Below are 26,903 nucleotides of genomic sequence, written 5' to 3'. Positions count from 1 at the left end.
GGGATGGGGGTGATAGGGGCCATGAGTGGGGGCCTGGTGGAGGGTGCCCCTGGATGCTGGGGGGTGGTGGTGCAGGGGGACATGAGTGGGGGCCTGGTGGAGGGTGCCCCTGGTGGCTGGGGGGTGGGGGTGGTGGGAGACATGAGTGGGGGCCTGGTGGAGGGTGCCCCTGGTGGCTGGGGGGTGGAGGTGATAGGGGACATGAGTGGGGGCCTGGTGGGGGCTGCCCATGGCGGCTGGGGGGTGGGGGTGGGTGGGAGACATGAGTGGGGGCCTTGTGGGGGCTGCCCATGGTGGCTGGGGGGTGGGGGTGGGTGGGAGACATGAGTGGGGGCCTGGTGGGGGCTGCCCCTGGTGGCTGGGGGGTGGGGGTGGTGGTAGACATGAGTGGGGGCCTGGTGGAGGGTGCCCCTGGTGGCTGGGGGTGGGGGTGATAGGGGACATGAGTGGGGGCCTGGTGGGGGCTGCCCATGGTGGCTGGGGGGTGGGGTGGGTGGGAGACATGAGTGGGGGCCTGGTGGAGGCTGCCCATGGTGGCTGGGGGGTGGGGGTGGGTGGTAGACATGAGTGGGGGCCTGGTGGGGGCTGCCCATGGTGGCTGGGGGTGGGGGTGGTGGGAGACATGAGTGGGGGCCTGGTGGAGGGTGCCCCTGGATGCTGGGGGGTGGGGGTGCTGGGTGACACGAGCAGGTGTGCAGGGTAGTCCCCTGTGGTGTGTGCTGCCTGCAGGGGCCGTGGAGGGTGTACAGGGAATACCTGGGAGCACACAGCCAAATCGCGTGTAGAATTTCCCGCGCACAACTGAAATCCACGTACCCTGACAAATAGCGTGTGGAACTTCCCGCGCACCCCTGAAATCCACGTACACGGCCAAATCGCGTGTGGAACTTCCCACGCACCCCTGAAACCCACGTACCCTGACAAATCGCGTATGGAACTTCCCGCGCACCACTGAAATCCACGTACCCGACCAAATCGCGTGTGGTACTTCCCGCGCACCCCTGAAATCCACGTACACGGCCAAATCGCGTGTGGAACTTCCCACGCACCACTGAAATCCACGTACCCTGCCAAACCGCGTGTGGAACTTCCCGCGCACCCCTGCAATCCACGTACACGGCCAAATCGCGTGTGGAACTTCCCACGCACCCCTGTAATCCACGTACCCTGACAAATCGCGTGTGGAACATCCCGCAAACCCCTGGAATTCACATGCCCTGCCAATTCGCGTGTGAGACTTCCCGCGCATCCCGGTATACACGCACACGTATTTTTTGTCAGCGGGTGTCCATGTTTGTGGGTACCCCTTTGCACGTTATTTGTCCTGGAGGGCCACAGTATGGGACATTCATCATGGCAGTATATAGGTGCTATTTTTTCCCGCACCTTTTGGCGCACATTTCCTACAGGCGCAGAGACGCTACTGCCTGCTTTCTTGTGGCGGTCGTGTTTGTGCCTGTGCGCTGGTTTGAGCGTGCGCTTTTTGCCCTATTCTATTCCATGAATACGTGTTGTAGGCGAGCGTGTGAGTGTTCCGCGCACTTGTACCCTGTACTTCCCCCGTGGCGCCCACATTTTGGCAAGTTGTTCCCCATTCCGAGTGTTACGCCCCGTGTTCCGCCTACTTTTGTTGCGTGCGCCGCGCTATGTGCGATTTTCGCTGTGGCCTGTGCGATTTTCGCTGTGACCTGGCGCACGCAGTTAGATGGCCTGTGCGCTAACGTGCGCCGCGCACTTTATTATCGCACATCCGATAGTTTTCTCGCGCACGGCCTTCCATGAATCGATGTGCGCTGCTTTTCGTGCGATTTTCGCACTTGCACTGCGATTTTCGCTATTCCACTGCGATTCGCACGTTTTTGGCCACTTGCGCCGCGCTAATTATTCCATGAATCGACCTCTTAATGTGGCTGGAATAACTGGAAAATGCTGGCCACCACACCTTAACTCAGGTCTGGCTTATATTTACAGCTTTATGTGCCACTAGGACATCATCTTCAGAGTTATATAGTTTTTGAAACAATTGTGCATATTTTAATGCAGCCCCTACGGGTGCAGCGACTTGGGTGTCACTGCAGCTGTCACAAGGGCACCTGTGGTCTCTGAACCTGTTCTGTGCCACTGGTAGAGCAGGTGTTGCGAATCAGGTTCAGGCATGAGTACACAGTACCCAGTGATGTCATCGCTGGAAATAAACACTGAGGGCCAAGCAATATGTTTCTAAAGCCACTATCCAACACTTTCCCTGAATATTCTAGGATTGGAGTTTGTTTATATAATTTTACCAGTCCTAAAATATGTTGGGAAAGGTGTTAATGAGTAAAAAAAATAGATTCCCCCTCGATGTTTATTTCCAGGGATGAAATCACATTTAACCTGAGTACACACTATGCTTTTGGCATGGAGTTTATAAAAAGGGGAATATGATAAGCAGATTTCCCTTTCAAAGATGGAATTACCCACATCATTTTATTATTAATAAAAATAAAAATGCCACACCCTTGCCAGGTGACAATTCATCACATACAAATTTGCTATAATGTATATAATATAATTTTATAGCAATTGCCCATCTTACAATTATTCCTCGCTTCTCATGGAAGGGAGTGTTTAAGCTCTCTCTCTTTTCGGCAGAAAAATCACCTCCCTACCTAGATTCACCCCATCCTCGACCACCACCATCCCTAGTCAAAATAAACGGCCTGTCTTTAGCATTGACTAATCAAGCAATCTTTCCAGAATGCCTAATTCAAGCATTTACGAAGCCCTGCCTAGACATGTAATGCATAACGCACAGGGCAATCAGCGGACAAGGAGCAGAATTCCTACAAAAGAAAATAACAATCTACAAGCCAACGAGACCGCTCAGGTCAACCAATGAAATCCGACTGGAACAAAAACCTTACATCAAGAAGAAACTCGGAGGAACCGCTTTCTACCACCTAGCCGCGAAAACCTGGAACAGCATCCCAAAAATAATAAGGAACACCAAAGATCACCTCAAATTCAGAAAATTACTAAAAACCTGGCTCTTCAAAACCAGAGACTAAAACCGAAACAACAATAAGACAAATGACTCAACAAAAAGGACCTTGACACAGGGGTCCACCTGCGAGACCCAGGGAGACGGAGGCAACGACTCCAGCCAACCCTCACCATCCCCCATCACCCGTACAGCCACAACTAGGTACCACGAGCTGTGGAACGGACAAGACACAACTAATCACCACACAAACGGAAGTATGGACACTAGCAGCTGCGCTAGTCATGTGGGGGGGTGAGGAGCATGCAAAGTTATTAAGGGAGCGGGCGGAGGGGACAGCTAAATCCTCAAACGACCTCGAATGGAGAAAAAAAAAAAACGAGCACGTACCTCCTGAGGCACAGGGTGTACAAGCATCCCGTCGTGTAAGATTACACAAGCCCAACCGGCTCAATCCAGGATAGAGATCCCAACTAACCAATACCACTAACAACTTCCTTCTCTGCATACACCTCTCAAACTCCAAACCAAACACAACCACAAACCTCCAGCACAGCAAACCGCACGAACTTCACCACACTGCAACAACAAAACAAAAACACACATAGACTCGCACATCAGCACACGACGACTACCGGCCGCATACACCCCAGGCCCAGCCGACGGAACCACCGGGCTGAGGCTGCCAACAGCACATCACTGCAATCTTGCACTTTTCCAGCCTCCACCCACTAACCCACCCCTCCCTCCCTCTTTCAGGGGACCACTCCGGTGGTGATAGTGCGCGGTACAAATGACCTTTAACATTAACATTAACATTAAAGCTGCTTATCAACTGCTTTTTTGTACGTGCAATGCAAGAGAACATTTATGAAGAATATATACTTTTAGAATGTAATAAACATGTCAGTAAGAGTTTCATAAATACCAATAAACAGTAAGTAAACATTTTATAAGCAGCTTACCCAATGCTTGAAGAAAATATGAACTGTGTGTATTAGAGAAATGTGTATCCATTTTTTAATTTTTTTTATTTATTTATTTGTTTATTTATTTATACCACGCCAAAGACCGCAGGCATCAGGGCGCCACATGTACATGCAGAATCACATTAGACACATGAGACAGAGGACAACATGAATCTACAGATGCTTGGGAACTGTTATTTAAACATTCCACCTGCTTGAGAAGGGCTTGAGAAATGTTAAGCAAGCATTTCCTTTTGTCTAGAGTTGCCTTCTGCAAGACCCTGACAAAATGACTTTACACACCCCAATAACTGTCCACTGCTACCCCCTGCCCATTTCGGTCAACGTGAACAACAGACATTATAACAAATTGCTAATGAAATCCTGCCATTTTTGTTATGTTACAGACTCTTTCCTTACTTTCAAGTCTGTAAATCAACCAAATATATTTAAAAAAAGATGAATATGTATTTATGTACTGCCGTGTAGTAAACCGCCACTAGAAGCCACTTCACAACTGCAATATTACGGTGGGAAAGGGGTACATTTTTTGTGTAAATTGGCCGGTTTCAAGTGTATGAAGCACGCCCACCTTGCAGAATCAGCCTAGGTGACACCCACTAACTTAAAGGGAGCCCTGAAGGCAACGGCAAATCTCGGGGTGAGGGAAAACCAAAAGAGTCCCAGTTAAGCTGACGGCCCACCTTTGCTTTTCTTTGCATCGAGGAAGAAAGCAGATGCAGTAATTAAGAGAAGTCTGAATGGAGCATCCTCGCAGCAAGCCCCAAACAAAACGAGCAATGGCCGGGTCAAGCACTGCACCCTTAAAGAGGTGGATTTCTCTCTCCCGGCCACACAATTAAAGTACAAAGCCGTGAAAAAGCGAAAGCAGTGATGGACTGCTGTTGTCGCTGAGTGTATCTTTTCCGTGGGGGCGCACATATATCCAAGGGATAATGTCTTTGCTGTAAGGTGCAAAGTAAATTGTCTGCTTTTCTCATTAGACTCTCTCTCTGTTCTGGCCAGAGAGAAAACAAAAGACCCTCGGGAGCAGCAGCAGCCGATGTGGGAAAACAGTAGGGGAAGGCCGTCGATCATTATATGGCCCTTTGGGGAGGCCCCTGAGGATGTCGCTTCCTGATTGGCTAAAAGAAGGGCTTGCATCAAACCTTTGTCAGCAGACTTTTGTATTCTGTGCTTACACTTTCGAGGGACTCCTCAGCAATCCTGGCAGGGGGCCAACATGGTGCATGATAATCTTTGCCTTCATCCTGCCAACGTAATCACAGGTTTGCAATAGCATAGTAATGTTTGACAGCGACGTTGTTGAATTTTTTAATAGTTTATGCAGGAAGTGACTTTGTGTGCGAAGTATTCATGTGTATTTTTTGATGAGCAAATTGACAGTAATTAGCCCATCGCTGCATATCCATATGCCCAGGGCATATCTAATGCTTTGCACTGCACTGCATGTTGGTATATCGCCAGGGGTAGAGGCCTGAGTGGCACGCAGACCATCATCCCAGTACCTTATTTTTTCAGGGTAGCGGCTACTGCGACCTGCGTCACAATAGACCTGGGAAGATGGGTTGATGATAGAAAATGGCGGGTCAGGGGCAGCATAACCTGATGCCCTGGAAGTGTTCACCAAGGCTCCCCGCCCTTTTGAATTGTAAGGGCTTGTAATAAATGAAATGTTTAATTGTGTCATAGTGAATACTTGCCATTGGAGCATGCCGTATTTGATAAGCGTTCACATGAGAACTGTTTGTGAGGATGACACAATGCTGTGGTGTGAAATCATTATGATTTGGGTCAGGGGCTGGTCCTACATACATGCAATACCTCGTGTACTGCATGAAGATAGTCAAGGCAGCTTTGCAACACCTTTAAGCTATAGGGATTCAGCAGGAAACCCTTTCGAGCAAGTATTGGAAGTTGGGCTCTCTTCTCTTTTCATTTGTCACAATACTCATCCTAACAAAACATGTCTGTTGATTGCAAGACATATACAGCAGGTTTGGCAGCTTGTCAGTAGGATGAGAGCTTTGGCTATTTCTGCACATATTCAGTATAATATGCCCACGCCTGATGCCTGGCTGCTTGTAGGTGAGAGCTCAGCTGGGCAACAGATCTTGGAGTTTCCTGGGCTCGCCAAGCTTGGGTGGGTTCAAGACGCACTTGGCATTTCCTCCCCTGGCTACATGGCAACGCACGCTGCTGTCTCATCACATGCAACCTTCTACTTCTCATTGGAGCAATAACAAGGTACACACAGTCATGAACTTACCCAAAGTTTTGACAACCTCGGAATATTCAGAATCCGTGAACTGACCGTTCCTGTTGGTTGCTCTGAATTTGAACCTGTAAAATGAAGGTTATAGAACAATCAAGAGCATGCTTTTTCTATATGGTGCATCTGCTTTGCATGCAGTATGATATGTATTGATATAGGGCATGAATGCATCTCTGTGATGCAGATGTATTTGAAATAAAAGAGGCTATGTTCACAAAAGAATGTAATTACATTTACTAACATATCGCTGCGTACCTACCTGCCATGTGGTAATTTAGCCTCAAATACCTTTGCACGACTCCACGTGTATTACCCCCCTGACTTCTTTCGTGCACCGTACCTCTACTACCATACCTGCATTATGCACTACTACTGTATGCACTGTAATTGCATTATAAATTGTACTTATCTTTCATGCTGCAAATAAACCTACAATTGTAACTGTATTACTATACTGCATTATGCACTACTACTGCATGCAATGTATGCACTGTAATTGCATTATAATCTGTATTCATCTTTTATGCTGTAACTAAGTTTTGAATATTCTTGTATCTGCTGTGCCCAGCTACCTAACGGTTTGGTGCGCATGATCAAATAAATAAACAAACAAACAAACAGTTGCCTGCCCTCATTGCAATGCATCCAACAAAGTGAGCTAGTTGGGTTGAGCGGCCTGAAGCCTCTTGCTCACGTCTGCAGCCGGATCCCTGCATGCCACCTGCAAGAGCTGACTAGAGGTGCAATCCCAAAAAAAGGCAGCAAGTTATTGCCGGGGTGTGAGGCATTGGGTGGCTTGTCTCCAGGTCGCCGCAGCATGTTGCTCATGTACAGGGGGGCGGAGACACACACAGGGGGCACACATTGATTTCGGTGATATTTGAAACGTATAAACGCTTTAGACCCAAGAAGGTGAGAAATTGTTGATTCAGATGCTGGTATATTTGGTAAAAGTGGCAATGAAAAACTTGGGTGGCACTGCAACACTGAGGATGCCACCCTGTGGTGCTGATGGACTAGATGAGGCTGCAGTGTGGGTGTTTCTCTGGCAATAATGTCTTCCATGGTGCATCACAGGAGATCAGGAATGACGGTCCCATACAAGTGACTACCATTACCCTCATGTTTTAAACAAAGACAGCAGATGGTTTCATCTGTGTTAGTATTTCCAGACATCATATTTCAGTTATGCATTGAGGCCATGAATGATTCTCTCTGGCAACAGCACATGAGCCAGGGAGAATTTTATCACCATGACTGAAGGCAAATGCCTTTACACCTGCTGCGTGAGTAGTCTGTAAATGGTCACCTTAAATGCACTGCGTTTACAATGGACTGCCTTTACAACGCTGACCCGGATGAGATTCGAGAAGTGTCACTTGTTAGGGAGAATTTTCATTTTAGTGCTAAATTCCTCCCATTTTATAGACTCCCACCTCGTTTGCTGGACTTAGGACTTTGCAATTTATTTCAACTCCTGAGTGAGTGGGACCTTTTTTCTCACTCTCTCATGTGTTTTTAACTGATTTGGATTGTGTGTTTTCACTGTTTTTGGAGTCTGACAAACTCCATAGGCATCTGCATTTTGTATGGTGATACCCAGCACCTTCAATGTAGTGTCACTGAGAAATTCTTTGGATTTCTCTTAAGGTTTAAATACCTTTTCTTGTGTGAACTGCAGTTCCCAAGAATAGTAAAGTGAAATTGACTTTACTTACCTTTTGTCTTTGCAGGACCAGCACACACGATCTTATGTGGAGTCCTACGGGTCCGGGGGGCGGGGGGCTGGAGTTACCTAGTAGCCCCTTATCCTACTTTCTCAGGTAACATTTTTATGTTACCCTCACTACTTGAAATGGCTGGTGGAAGTGGTTGAATTTTTCCTACCATTGTGCTTTTCTAACGCAGGCTGGACCCTCAGCAGCAGTACAGCACCCATGGGTGACGATTTTGTCAAAATTGTCCGTCTTCTTTTTTTGTCATTTTCTGTTTGTGAAGTCTTTCCTGTGTTTACTCTATGCGCTGAGACAGGTTTAAGCCCTTTGTTTCACTTGCCTTTGGTGGGTTTCAGCCCTGAATCCCACCTCTGGCTTCAGTGTGTCTGGAAGGACAGGGTGTGAGGGGGGATCCTGAAACTCCCCTGTCCTTTGTCTCTAGAAATGCCTGAATGCAACCAGTCCTGATTGGCTGGCTGTGTTAAGAATCAACTTCCGGGGCATCAGTGGTCCAGGGATGAATATCGGTTTCTAAACCATCATTCAACCCCACACCTCGAGTACACCAGAAAGGATCTGAAGATATTGGAACACAAGTCAATTATAAACCTCCTTGTCCAATGTTGGTAACGTGGACGGAACGGCAGGCTTATCTCTGACAGGTCGTGGATTGTTGGTTAGTTGCAACACAGTGAAATACAATTATTACCCAATGATAAAAGGGACTATCCAGTCAAGGTTGTATACAAATATCTACTTTAATATTACTAGAACAGACAGTTCTAGCACACTACAATTACAACCATCACTGTAAAGGAACACAGAGTACAGACATTTCACAAAGGAAAGGGATGCACTCTGGATACTGACAGGAGCATAGTTGGTAAAGTAATCAGTCATATAGTTCAAGATTATTTGGTTTTAGCACCAAAGGGGCAAAGGTTCGTAACTGTCTATAGGGGCCTTCAGAGAAGGACCGGGGGGCAGAACTACAAAGTACATGGTGCTGAAGAAATTGTTGGTGGTGAACAGCCTTGAGGCAGTTCCAGGGCGCTTCACAGCCCACAAGACAAAGTTAGTGGCAGGAGACAGCTGCGGTTACCAGGCGGCAGGCAGTTCATCAAGAGAGACTGAACGGACGTCTGCAGGCTGTCCGGTGCGGCAGCTTGGGGCCAAGAATCGCTGTCTCTGTGCTGGTTGGTGGATCTGGAATGCTGGTCGAGGCGTCTTGGATGGCTCTGGCGACTGCAGGATGACAACGATCAGTGGTGCAGCTGGATGTGGTTCGAGGACTCGACTGTCTTGAAATTGTCCTTAAAAAGAAGGATGCTGGATGATGCTTGTTTGGCACTCCTCTTAGCTTCTTTGCAGGGCTAGTGTCTTTCAAGGCAGACGGCCCAAAGCTCAGGAGGGTGTTAGCAGGCAATGCCTTTGTCCAGAGACTCTCTGGCACTTCCCACCTAGGAAGCTTGCTGTCAGAAGCTAGCAGGGCACCATGTGTACTGGCTGGGTACCAGTTCTAGAGCTGCAAGATGGGTCCTCTGAGTCTAGTATCTCTCTCTTTTCCCTGGGAAATGTTAAGGGGAGGGATAGTGCTTCCCTCTTGGAACTCCTGGCCTTACTTCTCTGGCAGAAGATGTAAGGTAGACTGTACCTTCAGCTCAGGTCCAAATAGTCCTTCTTATTCCCTGTGAAGTCTTCAGATGATCTGATTAGTGAGGGGCTGAGCCCTCTTTTAAAGCCAAATGTGCCCCAGTAATTGGTGCAGGCTAGGCCCACCTTAATAAACCAATCCTTGGTCCCCACCAAAAATCTTCAGTGATGTTTCAGGTCAGAATCAGGACGCTTGGCAACAGACAGGGGAAGGATGACAATATATACTTCTAACTTCCACCCATCTTCCTGTCTGCTGTACATCAAATTGTCTCCCTAATTAACTGAGCCCTATGCAGCGCTTGGTCACAACATGGGCCACCTTTGAAGTAGAGTGTTGCAGGCAGACTTTCGTCTCCTACAATTCACATACTTTCCTGCTCTGAAAGGAGTGGTTCCAGACAGGACATTCACTGCCCTTTCAAACTAAGGAGGGGTGTTAGTACCAAGTTGACACATTGCATTACAAAGATGTGTTGGTCTCTGGTATCCATTGTCACTTCCTGCACCCAGGTCTCCCTGAGGTAATGCTAATTAACATTCTTCAGTATTTGCCACCACCAGCAAGGTGTAACTATGGAGATGCAAATCCATGGGACCCTGAAATGCTAATAAGTCTTCTGTCGGCCAGAGGCTTTTGATGTACCCACAGCTGTCAGCTACACATGACAGCGGAGGCTGGTGCTGGTAAACTGTGTCCTCCAAGAGTACATGACTATTTTTCTGCTGGGCGGTGAGCATGGAAAATATGTGCAGGAATGATCCCACATATTTTCCGGAGGTTGATCTCCCATCATTCCTTCTTTTAAATAAACAAAAAATCAAATAGCCCAGGTGAGCACACTCTCCCTGTGCGGATGGTCGAATTCCTCACAGGCTGTGTGACTGACAGCCTAGGCTGTGCATGAATGGGAGAAACCTGCTTAAAAAGTGAGCATCAGCGCTGTTTGCTAAGCGCTGAAACCACAAAGTACAGTTGAACCGAAAAGAGCCTGTAGCTGCCGATGACCTCCCGAGTACTGCCACAGGAGCCATTCAGATGTCCTGCTTCCTGTCCCCATGACTGAGGCTCAGGAACCACGGTCTGCACCGCTGTAGCAAGACAGAATCCAGCTGGACCACTCTTCTTCAAATCAGAGGTACTGTTTAGACTTGGGGTACTTACCTTACTGCCTTTAGCCACGCTCTTCTCACTTGGGAATTGCATTGGCTTACCTTTTTGGAGTTGATTTCAACTCTCTTCTCACAGATGTAACAGCTTGTGACCGTACAGTGATTTTTCTGAAACTCTCTAACTTTGTGCAAGACTTTTATCCAAGAAGTGCATCAAATCCATAGACTGTGTCCCAATTGACTTTGGCTGTCCTGGCTTCCTGAAGGCACTCTTCTAGTCCATTGACTTTGATACTGTCTGTCCCTCATAGGTGGTATCTTGTTGTATACTGTTACTGCTGGGACAGACTTATCTAGACTTAATTGGCGGATTTAGCTGTCATCAAATGTAATGAGAAACTGTCTAACCTTTTTATTTCCCTAACCTTTCCTTTCTGCAACTTCAGAATCTGAAAAGTATACCAGTGTGATATATAAATGCCATTACTGTCCTTGCCCTTGAAGTCACCTCAGGGTGTAGGAATTGTGTAAGAAGCATACCCAAAGATCATTCCCTAACTTGTTTTGATTCTGAAAAGTAATTCTAAAGTATATTTGAACTGTTATAACTAATTGCCGTTTTAAAGAATGCTTAGTTATAACTGATGTCAAATAAATAAATAACTATTTATAACTGAAACCTTGAGTGTAAGTGTTACTTGGTTACTCGTATTTACAAATTCCAATTGTACAGCTCTACAGCTCACATTTACCCCTCTTGGGAAAGGCTTGGCTACTCAGTCACACTACCAACTTGTGTAGTACAGACCGGTAGCTGGTCTATCCATTGAATACCTTTCGATCACATTTTTTTGCATCACAGGTTTTGCAACTAAAAAATATGCATAGATGCATGTTTTTGAGGGGTAAAGGGTTAATTTTTTTGTGGTGGGGTTTAAACGGTAAAAATCAGGGGTTTGGGGGTGGACTCCCCATTAAAGAAAATGGATTTGATGCAATTGTTTTTGTTGCAAAAAACTCAATGGTAATGTGCCTCAATGCAAAAAATTTGATGGAAAGACCATAAACCGTACAGACCTATACCAAAAGGTGGGTTTCCTAATACCAAGCAGATACGTGTTGTGTGGTCTAACACAGTGTGACTGCACCAATTCTTACCTAACATCACTCAAGAGCCAGCGCCTGTGACAGGAGCACAGAGGGTATTCATTCACTAGTTTTGGTACTTGGCTTGCCCACTCAGGCATAACATACATTACCCATAATCGTATAGTGTGCTTTTCAGTGGATAGCTCAATGAGATAAGCTCTCACCTCTAACGTGGGGTGATATTGCACTTTGTAAGTTTGAATCTCGGCAGACCCGACTCTGGCCTTCAATCTTCCAAGGTTGATCAATTGAGTACTTTGATTGGGTAATAATACCAGCTATTATTGCAGTGCTTAGAAGCAGGAGTAATTCAGCATGAAGTGCCAATTCCATGGTTCCGCTCTCTTTTTGACTCTGTGACTTTGGAACTATAGTCCAGTTTTGGGCAAATCTATTTGTGGGTGACCATTGAACCTTTCGCCTAAATTTGTGTGATTGGTGGGTCTTAACGAACCAGCTAGACTGTTCTAATCTCCCTGAGAGATTTGGGCAAGACATTGAAAAGTTCCAGAACATTCAATAAATGAAAAATATGAGCATACTGTGTGTCAAGTAAACACGTAAAAAAACTATGAGCAATTTCAATGTATATTCTGCAATTATTAGATCCAGTAAAATGGCCACTAGTGGCCAAAACATTGTTTTTTGCACCCTTGGCAAGTACATTCTTGTCCTACACTCTATGCATTTGCACCTCCCCCTTTCACACTTGGACCCGTGAGTTGACTTAACTGCTTGGGCTTCTGTGTGAACGGGTCATTGTGTTGGGGCTAGTATTCCATGGAAAAATAATTCTCTGGTTCCATGGCTGCAAACAGGGTTGTACCATGTTTCTGTAGGCGGGCAGAAGGAAATTAAAGGAGCCCCGTAAAGAAGAAAGAAAAAGGACGGGGTCAGTGGAGTGTTCTCTTTGGGGAAATCTAAAAAAAGAATGTATGGGGCCACAATGATAACACCAATGAAACTGTGTGGCCGCACACATGCACACACCAGGAACAGAATGAGAGGCACACGCATGGTGGAGAAAGAAACTGCCACGAATGAGGAAGTACAAAGGGGGGGGCCTGGGAGGTATGAGCAAGCCTTTCCTGCTAGGGTGTTTTGGGGCACTGCATATCTAGGATGGAGTGCCTCTTTTCCTGTGGGTTTATAAAGGGCAGAGAAGGTTCGCAGCAAGCAGCAAGAGTTGATGGCATTTTACACATCCAGTGGTGCTCCCATGCCTCCCCTGCTGTGTGGGCCTGGTGGGAGTCTTGGAGGTCATTGTTGTCGGGGCATTAAAGCGGGCTGGTTATGTGAAAAAAAAACAAATAGGTATTTAAAAAAGCATTTTTTTAATTTGTGGTGTTGTACATAAACTACCACACCAAGCTACCTGGATGGGGGCTGGTCCTACCAGGTCTGCAAGACATTCCAGGCAGCGCTTGCTTGCTCCGGGGGTGGGGAAGGTCGGGGTCCTGGAGCGCTTTTCTGCTCCTGCGGGCTCGGCTAGGGCGAGCTGCCTTTCTTTGTTTTGGTGCCAGGGTGGGCGCGAGTGAGGCGAGTCCTGGCGGTGGCCTCGGAGTGCGTGTCAGGCACAGTGGGGGCTGGGGATGTTGCCGCCTGCTCCTGTGCTTGTGAGGAGTGCAGTGTCCATCAGGGCAACCAGGGGGCAGTGTAGTGAGTGGATTTACTCAGGCTGCCAGCAATGAGGGTGCTGCATGGTCCAAGGTGGAGGCCCTCGGGTATAGGGTGCCAGGTAGTGGGTTCTTGACAGTGTCTGGGGGTCAGCTTTAAGACAAAAAAAGAGAGAAATTACTAAATAAAAGTAAGGAAAATTAGGATATTTCTAGCCCTACACTAGGTCAGGTGGCCTGTGGTTGGGGCATACACAGATGGGGCAAGGGTTACCACAGTGGGTTCAGTTGAGCACTTTCTAGGGTAGGAATTTGAGGTTAGGGGATTATGTCAGGGAGTCTGGTGGATGCCCAGGCCTTACGGGAGGTGCTGAGCATTATCAGTAGGGCGTCTAAAGCGCAGTTAGAAGGGGCGGTGCAGGAGGTCATGGGAGTGAAGTGGTACAACAGTGGAGGCCACAGCGCAGAGCAGCTTCGGACAGGGCCTTCGCAGCAATGCTGGCTTGTAGCTCATTGGCAGGCAGAGGGGAAGCTTGGGGTAAGGGGTCCAGGCATAGCCGGGTGGACATACCTAGGATGTCAGTGAGGGGTGGGGAAGCAGAGGAGAAGGGATCCAGAGGTGGGTCTAGGATGGCAGGGTTAGGTGGGCTTGCAAACAGGGGTTTGGGGCTGAGGACGGCCTAGGGTGCACCAGTGAGGATGGTAAGCGGAGAAAAGACGGCGCTGGGGCAGCAGTAAGGAGGGGCAAGGTAGGAAATACCTGCAGAAGAGTGTAGGTGGGAGGAGGAGGACACTTTCCCTGGTGGATAGCATTGATAGGGGAAGGTACAGGATGGCCACCCCGCCCAACAGGGTTGAACACAGAGGGTGTGGCATGGCCCCTGTGGCAGCAGAGATGGAGGAAGGAGAGGACGTTTAGACCGGTCCTGGTGAAAACTAGTGGGCAGCCTAGAAAGTATGGTACAGCCCCTAGCACTATGGACTGTAGGCAGAGGAGAGAATGCCTCGCCCGAGAACAGGAGCAGGAAGGGGTTGGTGTGGCCTTGCTGAACAAATGACACAGGAGCACCAGGGTGGAAGCCCTGTGCTGGCCCGAGAAGTATCTGCCAGGCCATATTGGGATCACACAACACAAGTGTTGTATTGCTGGGGATGATGAAGGGGATAAGGAGGACTGGTTGGTGTTGGAGGGCATGGGTCAAAGATTGTGGGTTGGAGGAGATAGATGATGGCGTGGGGGTTTGGGTTGGAGGGAAGAGCAGGGGGTAAGGGGAGAATTCAGGGAAGAGGGGCATGTGACACTACTGATGATTTTTGTCCCCACAGTAGGAGTCAGCTTTGGAAAGAAATGAGGAGTACCAGTGTGGAGGACAGGATGACACGGCTGGGTGGAGACAAGGCAGGTGAGCAAGGCTGGGAATGGTCTGCAGCTTGTGTTCGGTTGGCAACCAGGTAGGGGGTGCAAAAAGGGGGGCTGGGGCACCCGGGGCGTGTGTGAATGGTGGGGGTGCAAGCAGGGGCCTTGGTGAGGGAGGGAAGGGAAGGTGTAGCCTCGGTGGAAGTACAGACTGATAAGGTCCCGGATACAGTGGCACAAGTGGTGGTGGAGGTGCCTACTACAGGTATGGGAGAGAGCGCAGAGAAGGCTAAGAAGCTACCTTAAATGGGTATTACAAAGCCGTTGGGCATTTCATGATGGCAACAAAGGAGAACATTTGGCCCAGAGAGTTTGTAGATGTGTTCAAGCTTTTGCATAGGAAAGTGAGAGCTAAAGATGGATGGAAGGAAGAAGAGCAGGAGTTGGTGGCATGGCCGTGGGTAGCGGTTACGATAAGAAATTGGATGTCGGCATTTATAATATTTGCTAGTGTTTATTGTGAGAAGTATCCTGAGAGGTGTGTAGCTTTGTTGAAATATATGGATGTGATTAGGAAAGCATTTACAATTTTCAGAGGTTTTGCTTGGGTGAGGTACGACGAGGAGTTGAGGGCAAGGTTGTGTGAGGACAAGCAGGTGGTGTGGGGGGAGAATGATATGGACTTGGGTTTGCAGTGGATGGCGCCCACTTGCCAAGCCACAACACTTCATACAGCGAGCGGTTTACCTGTCCTTATCTATCCTTTCCTGGTTGCCCCGCCCTCGAGGGGGTAGAGGTAGAAGGCAGGGGACAGCTGTCAGCAGCATGCTGAGCCTTGAGCCTTTGATAAAGATGATTGCTCTAGGACTGTGTGCAAATTTAGAAATGAGTGCAGCAGATGTGCAGGACAGGAAAGGACTATACTCCAGGAGGAGGTGCTGTGAAGAATGGCTCAATTTCTTTCAGTGTCATGTGCATTGTTGAGCGTTTTAGCTTCTTTCTGCATTAGGTTTTTCACATACATTCATGGTTTATGGGAGCTTTCCACTATTTGGTTGATTTCCTGTTTATCCGTGGTGTGGGTGTAGGGGAGGAGTCCCAGCGGATGTAGGAGGTTTTCAGTGGCTGATGCTCGAGATGGGATTGCCTTGACGGGAGAGGAGAGGACTGAGGGGATAGCGGTGGTTTGGATTTTCAGGGAATTGAGTTGGTTTCTTTGGCTATGACCTCACAATTGCCGGACGACATAGTGAGCAAGCTGTTACATTTGCAACAGGGACTCGGTGCTTGGGAGATGCAAGTGTCACCGATACGGCAGGTGTTGGCGGATTTGGCTCGTACTTTAAGGGTATATAGTGCGCAGAGAAGTGTCCTGAACATTGGAAGAGGGAGGAACCAGAGGGAGGCAAGATAATGAGGCAATTTATGCGGAAAGGGACTGTGGTGTTTAGGACAATGCAGGTGCCAGGGAATGAAAAAAGCATTGGTGATGCATTGTCTCATTTTCAACGGCATAGATTCCATGAGCTGGCACCGGAAGCAGACGTGGAGGGTGAACGGATCCCAGAGGAGCTGTGGTGGCTAAGAGATTGAGCGCCCTGCTTCTAGTAGAGGGTTCACTGGCCCCAGCAGAGCGGGCTGCATTCAGGTGAGCATGGTTGGAGTTTCTGAGGGGGGAGCGCGTATGGTTGGAAAGGGATGAAGGATGCAGAGGAGAAAAGGAGGGAGGATGCAATCGATTTCATATTAAGCTGTGTCAGAAGGAGTTGGTCCAGGGCAATGATAGCGGGGATGATGGTGGGCTTTGCATTTTATGGAAAGTGGTTCTGGGGCTTTCAGCCTATTGGTGGGGAAACGGCACGTAGGATGTTGGAAGGATGGACAAGGGAAAAGGGGAAAGAGAAGGATGGCAGGAGTACAGTGTCAGCGGTCCTGTTAAGGGGGTTGCCCAAAGTGCTGAACAGCATATGCTGATTGGTGGGAAAGAGACATGTTCTCAGCATGTTTTATGTGGTCTATTTTGGCGGCATTTCGGGTGTCACAGTTGGTTCAGAGTGAGTGAAGCGATCGAGGTCTATTGTGGAGGGATGTCTGTCGGAGGACAGTGTTGTTATCAAAATTTGTAAATCAAAGACGGATCAGGCGGGCAGGTTTTTTTTGGTGCATTTGGATAGGGGTAGTAGGGACTTGTGTCCACTGAGAGCGGGTTTACTATGGCGGGAGATATGTAGGGCAAGGGAGGGTTGGGTCTTTCAGCATGAGAACGGGGAGGGGGTGATGGCTGTGCAGATTTTGGGGGTAATGAGGAGAGCTTTGTTGATGGTGAGTGAGAAGGTGGAGGATTTTGGGACTCATTTGTTTAGGATGGGGTGGCATCTGAAGGGAGCAGGCTGGGATTGTGTGAAGAGAAATTGAATTGCCTGGGGCACTGGAGATTTGCAAAGTATGAAGGGTACATAAGAGATCTGGGAAAAGGGGGCTTTTAGGAAACAAAAGCCAGTGGTGGGGGATCATCAGAGGGAGGGCTCATTGTCTTTTTCTTTTTCCGATTAGGCTTGGAAGTGGTGAATTGCCTCATATAGGGATATGCAGACACTCCATAGTGAAATGGGCCAGGAAAGATGCAGCAAAAAGGGGTTTTGGTACTCAATTAGGGTGTAGTTATGATTTGACTTTGTTGAGGTGGTCTGGGATGGGGGGTCTCAGGTGGGACCAACTGTTGCCTATGCTGGCAGGATGAGCCATCAAGGATGAGAGTCCTTGATGGGGTTCTGGCGGCTCTGATTTTACATGCGGGGGAGAACAATATGGTTAGGGAGACAGGTGTGGCGCTTTTAAAAAAGATGAAGAGGGACCTTATTTAGTTGAAGGAGATTTGGCCAGGGGTGGTGCGGGTATTACCTTGTAGGGTATGGAGGGGAGCTGTAAAGGCGAGGTGGAAAGGACGGTGAAGACGATTATCAGGGAGATGTTGAAGTTTTGTAGGTCGGAGATCACATATGAGGCTTTTCAATTGTTTCGGGAAGATGGAGTTCATTTTTCACTTATGAGGAACATACACTATTTGACGGACGTTAGGGTAACGGTGGAAGATATGATAGAGGGTTGGAGGTAGAAGGGATTGGTGGTAGGGCAGAAAGAACACCTCAGGAGAGGGATTTTCTGGTGCCGGGGACATGGCCTTTTGGAGGATGGTTGTTGGAAGAAATAAGTGGTAGAAGCATGGTAAAGCAGCGGGGTGGCGCTGTTTGCATGAACAGGCTAGCCGAAAGGGTACAAAGAGATGGAAGAAGTATTAAAGAAACGGGAATGAAGGTTGAGAGGAATTGAAAGAGATGGGATGGAGCAAGGAGCAGGAAGGGATGAATTATTGAATTGTTTAATTAATTGATTTGGTGATTGTTATTTGATCTGTAGTCTGTAAAGCAAGCCAAGCTAGGTTAGCGTGTATTTGTAAAATGTGGCCTGTCACATAAAAGCAACCTTTTCCACTTCAAGCGAGTCTCGGAATTTGGATGCAGTGAGTCCAAAAGGATGTGAAGCCAGAGTGGGGGTGAGGTGGCTTGGAGGAGAAGGAGAGGCCCAGAGAACAACCCCAGTAGCAGACGAGGTGGCAAAGAGGTGTGGCGTGTAGGCGGGAACATGGTGTGTGGCGTCAGGTACCACAGAAATATCACCTGCAAAAACATGATCCTGATGCATACAAGTTACTAATGAATGCGCATTTAAACATATTTTCAAGGGGGAAGAGGCTGCAAAAAGGAAGAAAAACAATGGAGAAGTAGTGTGTGAGCAGCAGCACATTTACAAAGGCCAGACGCCAGAGGGCAGCAGAATAAACTGTGCAGTAAAATAGGTGTAGTGGTTTAGTGATCCTTCTACAATAACAATGCACACATACCTACGGCCTGACACCTCAGCCACCTCCCTCTAATCATTAGGTTGCGAGCGGTGTGCAGAGTGAAGGAGTGTCACATTAGACTCCTTCACTCTGCACACCGCTCGCAACCAGGGAAGCAGAGGAAATGCTGCATTTCCTTCTTGTGATGTCACACCATTAATATATGACTTCCATGTCCCACCTGGGTGATGGCATATTAGGCAGATACAGAATTTAGAAACATCGTTATGCTCCTATGGCTACCTGTGTAGGCCATACACAGCAGAAATAATATGTCTGCGTCGGGTGATTTTGAAATAGTGGGATTACGTTGCACATCATTAAAAGTGAACTGTGGAGAAGGCTAGGACAGCGCCAATGAGCGGGCTATATGTGAGATAACACTGACTCGGAAAATTATCCTTCTCTGATCATAAACCATAATAAAATGGGGTGTGTCATCAGAGGCCAGCACTTCTTATAGGGACTAAGATTTGGGATGAATCGGTCTCATTTGAGGCCTACGTTACTTAGAGTTTGACTGTCTGACTTTGAAAAAAATTACTCGAGCCATGTGTCTGACTCTGTCCCAGCTCGAACAGTCTTTGAATGACTTTGGAATGTTGGGAAATGTCCCCCTTTGCCAAAAGGCCATTGTTCTAATACCGAGAACTGGGGCAGATTCACATATGCATCTTTTTTATTTTTTTTTTATTTTTACAAATCTTGTTATTGGCATGTCAAAGCAAGATGCATAGTTGACCATAAAGGAAAAATAAAGAGCAGAAAAAGAGCAAGCATGATCAGAATGAAAACTTTACAAACGTAGTATGAAATGTAGGATAAAACAAAATAAGCAACGACCAGTGGCAAGGTTATTACATAACAATGTCATCCCCAAGAGAGTCAATAAGTAAACAAACAATAAACAGAGGTTGCCACGGTCTCACCTATTGGCCTCCTACTTATCCCATATTTTCCCTAACATTTGGTGGTAGCCCCTGGACCTGCACACTTGCTCCTCCAGCATCATGCAAGCATCCATATCATGTTTCCATTTTGACACAGTGAGTGGAGACTGTGCACCCCATGTCATCACAATATTGTGTTTTGCTAAGAATAAGGCATTTGACAGGAAAAGGTTTTCATATCGGGAGAAGATGGTGTCTCCCCAAATGCCCAGTAGGGATAGTCTTGATCCATAGGTACTGGCTGGTCAAGTTTCAATGACAAACAAAGTAAAACTGGACACCAAAACTTCTGTATCTGTATCTTAGGACATAACCATGTTCTATGGAAAATATGTGCTCTGTGCTGTACGACATCATAGTCAGTCAGGTGTCGTGGCAATCTGCTGTGATGGCAGTGGGACCTTGTTAACAGCCCCTCCATTGTAAAGTGTCTGAAGTGGATTGCTGTGTTCAAGCCAGGAGGGTTCAAGGGCAATATGGGGAGAGTGTAATCTCCATGAAGCCATTAGTTGGCGACCATCATTTGGGAAGCCCAATAGTACTTTCAGATATCTTGGAGGCCAATGCTCCCTTCTCAAATCAACATATATAAGGTATCCAAAGCTATCCTAGTCTAGATTTTAATCTCCCCACTAATTCTCATAAAGACTTTTGGTTTATTTTATCTTTTTTTTCTAGTCGGCACTTTTCACTTTTATAATATGAACTCTTCTTTAAATGTAATGAATACTGACTGGTTGTATTTTTATTCTAGTTATTCATGTGTGTATGGTTTTTTATCTTTGTGACTTTTATGGCATTTCTGCCGAATAAAGTATTCGATTGAATTGAATATTCTATTTTGGGAGTCACGCCACAATAACTTCCTCAGTATATGCTCAACCCTATCAAATTCCATGTCAGCATTCCAAACTAGGGTATTCTGAACGACGTACAGGTATTTGGGTATAATCAACATTTTAAACAGGGGGGTACGCCCATACAGCGAAAGAGGAAGGGCCTATCAGAATTTGCTATCTAAAATAAATGTTTGCATAATGGGTACTAAATCGTGCATCAAAAGCACGATTCGGATACCCAGGTATAAAAAAGTGTCAAGGGCCACAGAGAATCGGCAATTATGCGGGATAATCCCAGGTCCACCCTCAACAAGGAAAAAAACTGACTTGCTCCAATTTTCATGCAGCAGGCTAGATCGTTTAAATATTCCGATTGTTTCTATGACTCTGGGATAGGATCTGAGAGGCCCCCATTAAACAGAAGGAGATCATCAGCATATAGCGACACTCGATCCTCAAAGCCAGGCCAGGCAAAACCCTTCATCAGGGGGGTGGTTCAATGGCCAAGACAAAAAGCAATAGTGAGAGGGGACAACCTTTTTTTGTCCCGCACTCAAGATAAAAAGATTGAGAAGAAACACTGTTAATGCCAACTATTGTTTCGGGGCACTCTCTTAATAATACCACTTCCTTGTTAATGTAATGGACTATGTTAATTCCATTACCGTTTTGTGATTGTTTTTGTTATGTAAGCTTGAAAATACATGTAACCGTCTACTTAAGTGTCAGCGCCGAGATGCCTTTGGGCTTTGCGTGCTTTACAAATGCATTAATAAAATAAATAAATAAATATAGCTCTCTGTCTCATCATAAAGAGTCTGGCCGGCGGGCACAGGGCAAAAGCTATAACTCAGAGTATGCAATGTAGATTAGGGGAGATGCATAAGGTAATGGTAGCATGTAAAGTAAACAGGGTACATACCACGCTGATCTGAGTTGCAACAGGTATACACAGAAAGTACAGGGGCAGGAACTGTCAGTAAGTAAAGAGACACAGAGAAATCAAAGGCCAGCAAATATACTGGACAACACGGATTGATCAGAATAAAGGGTTTACTGGAATATGATAAGGGGTTTCCCGGGATTAGGGAAAGCGGGATTAGGGTACCAAAGGTTGGGATTGGTACCAGCAGATTACTCTTAACAACTGTCATACAGCAGCATCATGAGTTAGGTGTGCCGAAGAGACTGTTGTACTCCGTGTAAGGCTGAAACTGGAGACCATATACTGAGGCAGGTAAGACTCCAATGGACTAGACGAAAGCAACAGAAAGTTTAACCTTATTTGATCTGAACGGAGACCACTCCAGGGTCACACTGTCAATGGTTACGGAGCAGGGGCACAACAGCGCACCAAAATGTAATACAGGAGGAAAGCAGCATTGAAAGAAATAACCAGGTACAGGACTGGTAGAAAATAAAAGTACAAAGCAGAGACTGGAATTTCAGAATACAAAAAGCAATGGGTTCAGACAAGATAGGTTGCTGCCAACACAGTGAATACAGGAGGTTCAGGAAACTCACAGCACTAAGAACAGGCAGAAAAACTATGGACTGAAGTCTTGAAATTAGACAAGCCAGGAACAAACAGGAAAGTTAAATACTGGAGGAAGATACTAACTCAGCAAATGTGTGGCATTGAAGAGACAGGGATAGCAGAGAGAAAGAGAGAAATACTCAGGTAGAAACAGGACAAGTCAGTGATGCTGAAATGCTTACAGAAAACAGGGTGGTTGCAGAAAGTCAGAAAGGTAGCAAAGATACCAGTATAGAACTGGTGTCTTGGTCCTTAAAAGCAAAACAACACAGGGGTTGTAACATAGTCTAAGGCAGGCAGGGTTCAGAAGTTAAAAGCAGGATTACAAAGAAAGTTTCAATAACAGGCAGGCTGCAACAACAGAATGGAAAATGCACTGCAAGCAAGTAACAACAGAATTTGCGAGTCAAAATCAGGATTGCCAGAAAAGGTTAAAAAAACAGGTAACTTAAGCACACACTCCTAGTGGAAGTGGTTGAATGAGCAACTGTTTCTGTTCAAAGAGAGCTTACAAAGGCCCTCCAAGCCCACAGCCCAACAGGGTGGAGCTCACTGCAGTCTCCAACATCTGTGTTCAATAAAGCCCCATCCCAGTTTCAGTGGCCTGCAGCAGTGGATTGTAATTCAAATTAAGGGACAAAGCTATGCTCTGGTTACCCAAGCGTGCAGGAATATAAGCCTTTCATACTCCTATATGCTCCCACCCTTTATGCAAAACGTAGAGAAGGCTTATTATCGAGCCTCCTATGCATTATCTTTAATGGAACACCGTGGCACTGTTGCACAATAAGCATTGCCATCCCTAAAACAAGGACGGAAATACTTTTTAAACACAGTGTTCATTGACTCTACAAATACTTCACGCAATAACAGTCATAACCACATCTGGTGATCCATCTCAGGTTACTACTTATGAAGTCCTACGACGTTAAATCTATCGAAACCAATTGTCTTTATATCTGAATATTAGCATGCCATTTGCCCACGCATTCTGCAAAGGCATCAGGAATTTATTTGGAAAACGTACTACATGTGTGTGCCCTGCCCACAATTATCTTGGCTCTGTTACACTTCATGAACCATACAGTAGTATTACAAGGCAACAACTTACACATACTGCTTTCGGGGCTTCAGTGGGCCATTGCATATCTTGTCTTCATCACCCTGCAGCATGCAGTTGTTGTCTGCGCCTATGACATACACCTCTTCTTTGGCCTGAAATCTCTGCCTTCCCTCTGGACATTCAGGATTTGGGAAGCCTTCATTTGTAAAGTAGGGCTTTGGCTTCTTGAAGTAGGCCTCGTGCCACTTGGTAACATTCCCTTCATGCTGAACTGAGATTAGGGAAAAGAAAGCATGGCATGTAAGACATAAGCCATGTATCTGTCTACATGCAAATGAAGACATTTGGTCAGGAACATTGGAACCAGTCACCAAATTATATTTGGAAATCTGTAATGATGACATTTACTTAAACAAATATTTCAATCATGTCAAATGCAAAACAAAATATTTTTTGGGATATGGGGTCTGACTCATAAGGTTTTCACAGGAGGAGATGCTTGTGAGCATCTCTGATTTGAACCGGCTTATACCTAATTTGCAAAATCTAACACTGGAGGAGGGATGGAGGTGCCTGGAGCATCTCTTAGATGCCCTTGAGTAAATGTGTGTGAATCACATTTGCACGTGAGCACCTCAGTGGTGCATAAGGCAGTCATATATTTGCACAGTTTTAGGCGAAATTGACAGCACATGCAGCTCTGAGATGTTGAAGGGCAAGGCCAACAGTCTTGCAGTGCAACTGTTTGGGAATCCTTCCCCTAGGACTTCATGTAATGTAGACAATACAGCCCATAATGGCACCTCCTTTTTATATTTGAGTGGCATCATAATCGACACATCCTCCAATCCCTTGATGTTCTTGACAATATTTAATGTCACCTCTCACTCCATCATGAGCATTATTGTGATACATGTTTCTTACCAACATCTAAAACCCATTTTCAAATGTAAATATACAAGCGTTCCACATCATATTAATGGAGGGGTGCCCAGAGGTGTACTCTGAGGTGAACCATTGATTTTCTTCCTTTCGTAGTGTATGAAAGCAGAGTATATGCAAAACCTGGTTCAAATGAACTTGAACCAGATTTGAATGGTTTTGTGTATACTACTGATTTGCAACAATCTATAGGTATCCAAAATCCTGGAAAAACAGGCACAACAAGTAAAGTATTGCTAGTTATTCCTTTACCCCTGCTTGTCTTTCTTCTTCATACAAAATATGATTTTTGGAGTTGGTGCTATGGGTCCATTGACCACAACTTGATTGGTCAATGGACCCATAGCACCAACTCCAAAAATCATGGCCCTCTTTTCTAATCTGGTCAAATAAGGGCTACTGCTCCAGACATGAGTCACACACCTGAAAGTTGCTGGATCAGGATTTGCCAAACACTGATTATTTCTCATTTAAAGTAAGTTCCATTGTAGCATGAGGGTGTTTAGGAATGAGCCTGCTCAAGTTCTTAGGTGCTATGGGTGAAAATGTTTGCCCTGAATTTGCATGAGAAATCATTGTAGGCTCCTCCCACTCCAGCAGTTAAGTGGTTATTATTGCATTCAACTGAGGTACCAAAAGATGTGGGTTTGTGTCAATTCTGGAATAATCATCCCATCAAAGCACCAAAGATAGGCCTTCATTGATGTATTTCTGCAAAATTAACATTGGCCTTCTGACGCCAACCCTGCCTGCGTACATGCTATTCAATTAAATATGTATGGAAATTATCTGTGACACAAACCCTAATTCAAGAACAAAAAAATAATGTTTATGACGCTCTTTGCCAAATATAGCGATCACTGTTAATCAGCCTGATGAAGGGCTGTTGACGACAACAGTTGAGACAACATTATCATAGGTAGGTCCCAAACTATGTTAAAAGTACAGGCTTTCTGTGCCATAGAAAGTACTGGCTCTTTCCTGTTGGCACTCATCGCATGACTACCTTTGTGTGTTCTGGCCTCTTATACGAAAATCTTTCACATGTTAATACTTAATAGACACACATGAGAAACATATTTTGCATTTACTGTGTTTTAAAAGCATACTGATAATAAAGATCACATTGAAAATGTTAACAAAAGTGATAAGATTTCTTATCACTGTTGTTAACCTGACCTGACCTGTTGCTTAAGACATAGCCCACCCCCAAAAAGGAACATGCATCAGATCATTTAAATTTGAATGTTTAAATAAACAGCCATGCAACTCTTGTTGCTTACTTAAAATAATAATTAGCCTTGTTTGCTGCCCTCAGAAAATAACACAATGTTCACAAGTAATAATTCTTACTGTTAGTGTGTGGGGTTTAATGGCAGTCCCAGGAACACATGATTTGAAGGGCCATGTTAGGCCCAAAATGTGCAGAAATACCTTCTTGTAATGGGTAGGCACCCTGGCAGAATGAAAAACCATCCTCAAAAGTTCAACACAGCCAATGTGCCTAGTGAATTCAAATGTATGTACTTCTGCAATTGAAGCAAGGAACATGAGAACAAAAAAACAGACTGCAGAAGGGAATTGGAGAGGCGCATTGTTGACTGATAGACAAAAGGCAGCATTTCACTCACAACGGCCACACATTAAAATGTTGTGTACATTGAAAATTGTGTACAAAATGGGCCTTGCATGCAAGTATAAAATGAAAACTCCATTGGGCGGATTCATCCCTCCCATCATTTCAACTACACAACTCTGAGGCCTATCCACAATGAGGGGCATGGACTTGGGGTTGGAGAGGACTGTATAGGTCCAATTAAAATTCTGGACTAATAAATTAACACCTCCTAATTTGAATGTTTCTGAGGTGTGGCTTTGAGGTTAAAAGGTGGGTGCAAAAGCCAGAGAGGGGAGAACTGCCTACAAATCATCTAGGTCAATACTAAATGGGGGTTGCAGAATTTAACCTTGCCAGGTCAGCTGCATGAAGTCATCTGGGTGCAACTATTGAAAACTGCTGCATATTTAACATTGCCTGGGAGACAACAATTGAGAAAGACTAAAAAGGTTGGGATCTTTGCATGGAGAGCTACATAGAGGGATTCATGCTGGTGACTATCCATGATTGAAGAGCCTGACCAGATCCCTGTGTTTCCCCAAGACAGGGTCCTGAAACACGGATGTCTTTCCTGAGCGCAGAACCCAGAAATCTAATGTAAGTAGTTTGTCCAACAGAACCAAGTGTGGGGATTCGATCGATTTAAAACCTTCCCTTTAGTTAATGGGTGGGGGTATGGAACTAGATCCTTAGTATATTTTGATAAATAATAATTCAATTAATTCCCCTATATCTAAACTACACAGGGTGGTTTTGTTAACATTCGAGATTAACAAAACTCACTCCCAGTGCGAATAAAAACTATAGTCTGTTAATGTAATCAGGTATACATATTTTCCTTGTCAATCCCAGAATTCTGCCTAAAGCAGGGGTGTCCTTGTCTAAAAACTAAATTGCTGTCACCATTCCTCAGACCTGGCCTTTAAGCAGAAGCGTGCTGAAGTTAACTGAATGTCAGGGTTTTTGGTGCTGGTTAGAATAGTGCTTTACTAAATGAACAAAGAGTAGTTCCTAATTGAAAAATGCATACTCTCTCCTAAGAGTGAGAAAGTGACCCTGATCGAAGAGAGATTTTGTATTGCTTCAGGGTGAAGAAGGAAGAAGGATTTTATCAATCAAAAATATTATCAAAAGTCTGTGGTGCTTTCAAAACGAGTAGGATTTTCAAGTGCACAGGGAAATTAAACATGCCAAGGGCTGCAT

The 26,903-nt window shown here is 45.9% G+C and overlaps 1 protein-coding gene across 12 annotated transcripts in view; it reads right to left on the bottom strand.

Annotated features, from left to right (window-relative positions):
• PTPRQ (protein tyrosine phosphatase receptor type Q) overlaps positions 1 to 26,903 on the bottom strand; it is a 2,012,995-nt gene that overhangs the window by 342,310 nt on the left and 1,643,782 nt on the right. For all 12 annotated transcript variants that reach the window (XM_069629300.1, XM_069629298.1, XM_069629293.1 and 9 more), the window contains 2 exons: positions 23,189 to 23,411; positions 6,242 to 6,315 (listed from right to left, as the gene is read on the bottom strand). In XM_069629300.1, the coding sequence (XP_069485401.1) occupies positions 6,242 to 6,315; positions 23,189 to 23,411 (297 nt within the window). The remainder of the gene's footprint in view (positions 1 to 6,241; positions 6,316 to 23,188; positions 23,412 to 26,903) is intronic.

Source organism: Ambystoma mexicanum, chromosome 12, assembly GCF_040938575.1.
Source record: "Ambystoma mexicanum isolate Mex_15411 chromosome 12, UKY_AmexF1_1, whole genome shotgun sequence".
Classification (NCBI taxonomy): domain Eukaryota; kingdom Metazoa; phylum Chordata; class Amphibia; order Caudata; family Ambystomatidae; genus Ambystoma; species Ambystoma mexicanum.
Note: the sequence above shows the minus strand (reverse complement) of the source record. Positions and strands in the feature narration are given on the sequence as shown.